The sequence below is a fragment of the Schistocerca cancellata genome, chromosome 3 (assembly GCF_023864275.1).
Source record: "Schistocerca cancellata isolate TAMUIC-IGC-003103 chromosome 3, iqSchCanc2.1, whole genome shotgun sequence".
Classification (NCBI taxonomy): Eukaryota; Metazoa; Arthropoda; class Insecta; order Orthoptera; family Acrididae; genus Schistocerca; species Schistocerca cancellata.
Genome location: NC_064628.1, coordinates 700,517,568 through 700,525,747, shown reverse-complemented (window position 1 = coordinate 700,525,747; position 8,180 = coordinate 700,517,568). Strand labels below are relative to the sequence as shown.

Below are 8,180 nucleotides of genomic sequence, written 5' to 3'. Positions count from 1 at the left end.
TATTCAAGAATGATTTGTATGACAGATACTTGTGTGGTCTCCCCAATATGTATTCTGGGTGAAATTCTGAGGAGGCAAGTGTGGGTTAGTCAGTGCCATGTTTCATAGATCATTTATTCAACTTTCTACTGAAATTGTATGGAATCAATCAGTTTACAAGATATTTACAGGCTTGAGTGTAATAGTGGATCCAACACCAATGGTTTTCATGAAAGACTGCTTTTATAAAAACAAATTGTTTGTAAGATAGAAGCTGTCCAGAACAAACAAGTTGAAATTAAATTTGTTATATTGTTTCGTAAATAATTAAAGATTTTGTAGCTGCATATTGGATATCTTTCTGGTCTGCTGAAAGCTTCAGTAATAAAGGTAATTTTTTTCTTCTTGTTTTGTTTCTGTCAATGTAACTATTCTCAAATTGTGATGGATTATTTATGATGAATACAATTAGCAAATTTATATATCTCTTGCTGCCTGCCAAGAAACTAGATTAAAACTCGTAACTTCATTAATGAAGAAGAAACAGCGACAGCTTGGTATTAAAATACTGCATTATACTGTATTAGTGTCTGGATGACAGTGCTACACTGTCATCTGGTAATGAACACCTGTGAATCATGTCACATTGGTGACAGTCTACACTTTACTTTATGGTATTGTAGAGAGGTATCACTTCTTTATAATGGGATTGTATCTGTGTTCCAGTGGAAGGCTCATCTCCTCCACATTGAGCAGTTGGATTTCACAGAAATTTATCCTTAATATTGAGTAAATTGTTAGTCATTGACAAGGAAGTTATTGAACAGGTCAATGAGACTAAATTCCTGGGGCTCTGGGTAGCCTACACACTACAGTGGAATACCCTCAGAGGTAAACTACTGTGTAAACTCAATGGCCTCTGCTGTGTCTGTAGAGTTCTCAGTCAAAGGTGTGACTTGACTCTCATTAAAAGTACGTACTTTGCACTAGTTTACTCAGTCATCTCATATGGCATACTTTTCTGGGGACCAATACACAAGCAAATTTTGTTATGAAAAAACAAATTGTCAAGACCATGATTCATGTACCACCGCATGCACCTACAAATTTATTCTTATTTATAAATAGGATTCTCCATCTCTTTAAACCAAACACCAATGATGATTGAAGCACTCATCTGACAAATATGAGACTGAGTAAACACCGTGACAGTATGAGGCACATATGCGGCATACTCGATAACTAATTACCTTGCTAAGTCAAAAATAATAAAAACTCAGAAAGAATGTTACACGTGTAATGCTGCAGCGCTGTTTTTATTCATTTGATGAATTTATGGAAGCTAACTTATGTCACTTGTAACATTAATTCTGTCCACAACTATTAACCACAATTGTGAAGGTGATTAAATAATAACTCTCAAGTTGACTACTGTAATGTAAATGACGCATGATTTCATGGGTTAATAAATAAATAATAACTTCGCAAATGGATATTTATGCTAGGTTACAGGCATGATGGAATGGATGCGCCCAAGTGTTAAGCGAGCAAGTTCCTTTATTGAATCATGACTCCGTGTTATACAACCTTATAATCAAACCGTGTGCACCTTATTGTTGGACTCTGCGACATGTGGTATTTATCTCACGTAATTTTAGAATATGCTACCCGACAATTGGAACAGCAATTGTTACGATAACGAAAAATCTGCACGGATGTTTTCCGTTGCGTACGAGATTTTGAGAACCCTTCTTTTTTGTGGTGGAACTACAAGCTTCAGCGGCTTAACTCTTTGATGCACAGATTTTATGTTTAATTAATTTTTTAATAAAACATGCATTTTCTATGTCTGGTGGGGTTGCTAATAAAGGAAAACATGAATTAAAATTTTTTATTGTATTGATTTTGGTTTTAGATGGTGGTATATATAATATACCACCATGCCACTTAGGGCCGTACCTAAAGTTTTTGAGATATCTTGGTTTGTGCTTGTAACTCACCTTTAAATTCTACTCTAAGCAGTAATAATTAGTATAATTAATGTAAAATAATTTTATTTCTGGCAATTGGTCATTTACAATACAAAATCAAATTACAAACCTTACAAATAAAATATGTTTCTTATTCCTTTTTGTGAAAATCTTGAAAGCACCTTTTTGTTTTGCTAAGGCACAAAGGCACTTTGCATTCAGCGCACATCCAGAAAGTGCGCACTTGCTTCTTTTTTGTACTGCATTTCGCACAACGTCTGGCGGTAGTACGCTCTGGCTGGTGGGATGAATTGTCGAGACGCTGGCGTGAGGAAACATATGGCTTGTTTTTCTTTACGTGGACTTGACTCTCATGAAGTCTAGATGGCCTCAATGGTGTTTTCTGGGTTACTAAGCTTTGCAGGATACTCATCCTGAAGACTTTGGCAGTCATTTTTTCTCTATCGCCTAGTTCCTTCCAAATTATATAGCTGTTGACGATACTGACATCAAGCAGGTGAAAGAATATTCGGTGCCACCACTTTTTACTTCTCCGGCTTATTTCATATGATTTTTTCAGTTGGTCGAACTTGTCGACATTGTTCATGTGTGCATTGTAATCCATCACTGCTTGAGGACAAGGTAGCTCTATGCGTGAACCATCTCTTTCACGGCGAGTCACTGTAGTAACTTCAGGACTGTGAAAATTTGAAAGGAGATGAACAGCTCTCTTATCTTTCCACTTCAAGTAGAGGATGCCACAGTTGCTGACCCTCCAGTCAAATTCACCTCTGCTTAATTCTTTGTCTGTTTTTAATTTGGGTAAATGTTTCCTTGTTGGTTGAACTGTCCCACAGGCATATATGTTTCTCTGCTGTAAACCAGCCAACAAGTTATAGCTATTGAAATAGTTGTCGAAATAAAGATAATGGCCTTTATTTACGAGTTCAGAGGACAAACTCAGCACTACATGCTCCCCAAGGCCTGTTTGCACTGTGTCACCTACTTTTCCGGTGTAAATATCAAATTTCAAGTTGTAAGAGGTCTTGTCACACAGCATCCACACTTTGTAACCACGCTTTATGGGTTTATCTCTCATGTATTGTTTCATACTGTTGCGGCCTTTGAATTTGATCATTGACTCATCAATTGCTAGGTGTTTGCTGGGTTGGTAACACTTGGAAAAAGATTCAGATAGTATCTTGATCACTGGTCGCAGCTTGTACAGTTTGTCATAACCTGGGTGTCCTTTTTCTGGATGCAATGTGTTATCATTCAGATGAATGTTCCTCAGTAACCATCCAAACCGATTTACTGCCATCAGAGATGCAATATAACGATCATGAAGTTCTGGGGCACTAGACCAGTAGTCTCTGTATGCTGGCATACGCTTTATACCCATCAAAATGTTGATTCCCAGGAAAGTTCGTATTTCATTGTCAGTTGTTGGAGTGAAAGACTTGCCAGATTGCGTCGCATATAAATTTGTTTGGAAAACGATTAGCTCAACTAGCTCTTTTGGAAATATTTTTTCGAATATATCGATAGGTTCTGGATCATCAATGTCCCTAATAAAAGCACTTGGTCCTGATTCACTGTCGAACTGCATTCCTGAGGTAGCATTGAATTGTTGTCCCCAAGTTGGCGCTGTGTCAGCAGCGCGTTTTGGCGGAGTGGACTCACTTTCTTCCTCGCTCTCTGAAACTTCGCCTTCAGACGACACAATAGCCTCCGCAACAATGCTTGCTTCATAATCAGATTCGTCATCTGTGGTGTCAACAGTGGAATCCTCGTCTGATGGAATTTCACACAATAATCGTTCGATTTCTTCATCTCGTAAGCCTCTTCTTGACATTTTCATTTTCAAACAACAGCCTGAATCCAAGTAAAGAATACGTAAGCAAAACAAAATGGAGAAAGAGCTAAAATAAGTCACAACACAATTAAAAACTAAACTTTGTAGCGGAGGATTTCGAATTTTATACTAGGAAACGAAATGCAATAGAATACTGCTACATGCACGGTGGTACAAATAATATACCACCAAAATAAATTGTATATAAATAACGGAAGATTGTGCATATGAATGTATACATGGGTTCATACCGTAGCTGTGACGTCCAAGATATGGAAAAAACACAGGCGCAACAAGAAATTCGTTATAAACCACTATTCACACGCAAAAACCATGCACAACTCAGCACGCAGCTTTCACAGTTGTAATCTATGCAATTCTTGGCGGGAACTGATTCCTTATAGGCAGTGAGTGCCATCTGTCTGATAAGTAGAGAACTAGGTGAGCATATTAGAGTGGTGGTCGTGCAGTTAAACCACTGTGCAAAGAGCCAAGAAAATTTTCAAAAGGTGGTATACTATGTATACCACCGTGCTCCAAAGAGTTAATACAATCTGTAACCTGATTATGTTGTATGTGTGTGTGTGTGTGTGGAAGGAGCACAAGTTATTTGACATGGGATTACAGAACTGTCGGTTTAATGAACTTGTTCGCAAACCAGCCGCCGTTGCTGACGTCTCCTTCTGAGAGAATGCAAAAATATTAAGTATAAACATTTTCATTGTACTTCGCATTTTTGTCATGTATTGTTGCAATTGCAAGCAAACTCCTCGAGACCTTTCGTGAACAGTTGTATCTTTGGCCGCAGATAAAAATGTATGTCTCATAAAATTAGAGACTTCGTAATTTAGTGTGCAGCATTTCATTTAATAATTGACATACAATACATTCTCTTGAACACACATTTTGTGTTTCACGTAAATTAGCACATTCTGTGACGTGTACCTGCAGTGAGTATATCTTCGGCCTTTAAAATGGAAGTTATCTCAGACATAAAAAAGTTACGAAGCCACAGGTGTATGTCAAACACCAGTTACAGAAGCGCCTCTGATAAAATGTGTTAAAACTGGTGTGTACGTAGCTCGAGATTGAGTGACGTCGCTGCCAAGGTGTTAATTATTACGTTAAGCGTGATACGCGTGATCGGCAGTCTCTGCGGAGCTGCTGTCGGATGTGTTAGTCGTGTGTCATTGCGTTATTTGAGGTATATGATCAGCTGTTTAGAGTTTCCTGTCATCGGTTTTGTTAGCTTCTTATACCTGTTACGTCGTATTACGCTTGTGTTTGTACGCTGTTGTCCACTGTTTTTCGAGTTTGACTGATCACAGTGCACTGATAGTACTCCAGGTGACATCAATGAAATGGCATTTATGCTGCAAAGGAAAAAATATTACAAGTTTCAGGTAGAAATCTGTGTAGAAGAACTGACTGCAGTACCTTTCATCAACGCAGTACTGTTTGCTAAAGTGAGACTACTAAATGGGGGAGGCTTCACCGAAACTTCTAGCCGGGAGGAAGTACGTGAACATACTGTGCAGTGGGCTGCAAAATTTCAGTTTGACTGTAAAATGACAGCTAACGCGTCTACTGGCGTACTTAACCCGTGTATCCTTCGAATATCTGTTCGCAGAGAAGTGAAAGGTGGTCGCTCATTTCAAAAGCTTGGTTTTTGTAATGTAAATCTTGCAGAATTTGCAGGCTGTGGTGAAATTGCAAGGCGGTATCTACTGGAAGGATATGGTACACACCAGAGACAGGATAATTCAGTGCTTGGTGTTTCCATAAAAATGAATTTGCTTTCAGGTGATATTCTGTTCAAGGTACCATCTGCATCAGCAAAACCCAGTCCTGTTACAAAACAAGACAACAATGAAGCTGACAGCTGTGAAAGAGGAGCTACTCTTTCAAGTGGCCCCACAGCTAAGTCAGTAACAGGTGTAACACCAGCTAGTGGCAGCTTATCCAGAAAAAGACTGGGATTAACTTCATGTGAAATTACTCCAAATGTCGAGCCTGTAGTTAAAGAAGGAGACAGGCAGATAGAGATTGTATCGAGCACTGAAAATGGTGAATACTCTACAGCTCGTCTTGAAAGTGGTTCAACATCAAGCAGTGTGAACAATAATACTAACTTGCATACTGTCAATGGCTACAGCCATCATCGATGGCACAGCAGCCCCAAGATATATAGACATGCAAGAAATTCCAGCACTGGTTTTTGTTTCAATGAAACTTCAGGACTTGACGAGACATCATCTTTAGATAGGCGGAAGAAGGCGGAACATGGAATTATTCGTGACAGTAATTCAGGTAGTGGAATTGATGCTGATAGTTTGATTGATGAACTTATTAGGTCAACCATACATGATCAGCCAAATGAAAATGATGAAAATTTGGGGTTGCAACTTTTTATAGCTAAAGATGGTTCAACTACCCTGGGAACTCCTAAAACCAGAAGTCAGGTACTTTCAGGAAGTTTGAAAGAAGTTGTAGTGAAGTCTAATCAAAATTAATCTTAAAAACTGATAAATGTATTTGAACAGTGTTTCATTAAGTGCCTTATAATGTGTGCAACACATTTTCACAAATGTGAAGTGTATTTTTGGAAATGTGAACCATATTTCAGCTTGTAGATATTGTCATATAGTTCCTTAATGAAAAGTGATTTCGCTGTTTTCTGCCTTTGCTGTTATTTTGTTGAATGTGTTTTGTACAGTTAGTACTTCCTTCCAGAAAATGTACCAAATTACATTTTGTGGTTCTAAGTAAGTCTCAGTAACAGAAAATATTCCTGTCCTGTACTTTCCCAGCATGAAGAATGTTCTGGGAGATATGTTTTGAAGCGGAATGAAGACATTTAGACTTTACTGTTAAAATGTCAGACTCTGTTTTAACAAATATTTATTGTCAAAATTCTGTGCAGTATTATCAATTATTTATGGTCTGTTTTTATTAAGTAACTTTTGTTACAGAATATTCATTTAGGTGAAAAATATTAAAATGTTCCTATTTCATACACTAGGTGTTTGGTTTGACTTTGTTTTGGCATATTTTGTAGATACCTTTTTATAGATTGCAGCTATAGTTTTCTTTCAGCTAATAATGAAGTGAAATGAATGCATTGTTGTTCCAGGTATTTTAATCGTAAAAGATTGTTTTTATCTTGAGGATCATCATATTTGTTTTGTTTAAAGTGAGAAAAATTGAGTTTCTGGGTCAGTGAATTTCTCAAATCAGTAAGTGTGAACATGCCATAGGTTGCACATATACAAAGCTTATTTGATCACAAAACAACGGTGATTTAAATACTTGTGTGATACTGCTACCTAAGTAGAACTGTGAAAATCATATGGTCTGGAGTAAGAACCAACCTGTGCCCTCATTATTTGTATATTCAGTAGCCTATTTGGTTGTTATAACAATGACTAGGTAAGCAGAGACAGTTGAAGGATATTTTTCCACATGAGTGACTTGTCATTTTTGGCTCCGTACCCTACCCCATCTCAGTTTTTCCTAACTGTGCAATGACTCATGTCATACCTAAGAAATCACGGGCAGGTAATCAGTTGCATTGATTACTTTAATTACAGTTCCAGAATTTAAGACCTGCTAATGTATGGAAATCTTCAAGATTTCCACAAAACTTCTGAATGTCTGTTTTGTGAATTTGAGAGTGTCTGATGCCTGTGATTTACTGACAGTGCGCTTTTCAGCTGTGAGTCATTGTGAAGCTTACAGAAGGTTGCACTGCTGTTTGAAGGTGATAATATCTTATTTATGAAAAGAGTGAAAATCTTCTCTATGGCCTATGCTGCTGTGTTGATGGTCAGCACTCCTGTTTGGTGAGTTGTCAGTCACTCTCATGTACACAGTTATGTTTCATATTAGATCGCCAGACAATTTCATTTTTAGGAATTATTTTCCAATGGCTATTGCCTTTAAGCTGTTTTTTTTTTCACTATATATTGTTTAACACTTGTACTTGTGAGGTTCAGAAACTAAATGATAGTTAAAGAAGAAACAAGTACTACATGTAGTTGAAACTCAAGCTTTTGGTAGAAGTTAAAGTAAATATAGGAAAACTGAAAACATAACTTGGAGAAGTCACATAAAATCAAAATACATGGTAGAGAATGTGAGGAAACAATGAAAAATGCATTTTCTTCCACTTACATTTTTCGTGTGGCTTCTCAGATAGTGTTAGATCTGAGAGGTGTTTTGTCTTTGTGCTTCCTTCAGTTATCTCTGACAACATCCTCTACTACTTCTCCTTTGGTACCCAACAGTAGCTGTTGCCAGCTTTGATAAGTACCCTAGTATATGTAAAGTTTTATACAAAATTCAGCATAATTTTTTTCCCTCTCCAGTTCCATGTA

General features: G+C 37.4%; 2 protein-coding genes across 2 annotated transcripts; one reads left to right on the top strand and one right to left on the bottom strand.

Moving 5' to 3' along the window:
- Nucleotides 1-2,100: 2,100 nt before the first annotated feature.
- Nucleotides 2,101-3,804, bottom strand: LOC126176517 (piggyBac transposable element-derived protein 4-like). Its single transcript, XM_049923674.1, has one exon. It carries the CDS (start codon nucleotides 3,802-3,804, stop codon nucleotides 2,101-2,103), a length of 1,704 nt encoding a protein of 567 aa, XP_049779631.1.
- A 669-nt stretch (nucleotides 3,805-4,473) lies between these two features.
- LOC126176963 (protein FAM102A-like) lies at nucleotides 4,474-6,822 on the top strand. Its single transcript, XM_049924171.1, has one exon. It carries the CDS (start codon nucleotides 5,166-5,168, stop codon nucleotides 6,315-6,317), a length of 1,152 nt encoding a protein of 383 aa, XP_049780128.1. The 5' UTR covers nucleotides 4,474-5,165; the 3' UTR covers nucleotides 6,318-6,822.
- The last annotated feature ends 1,358 nt before the right edge of the window (nucleotides 6,823-8,180 follow it).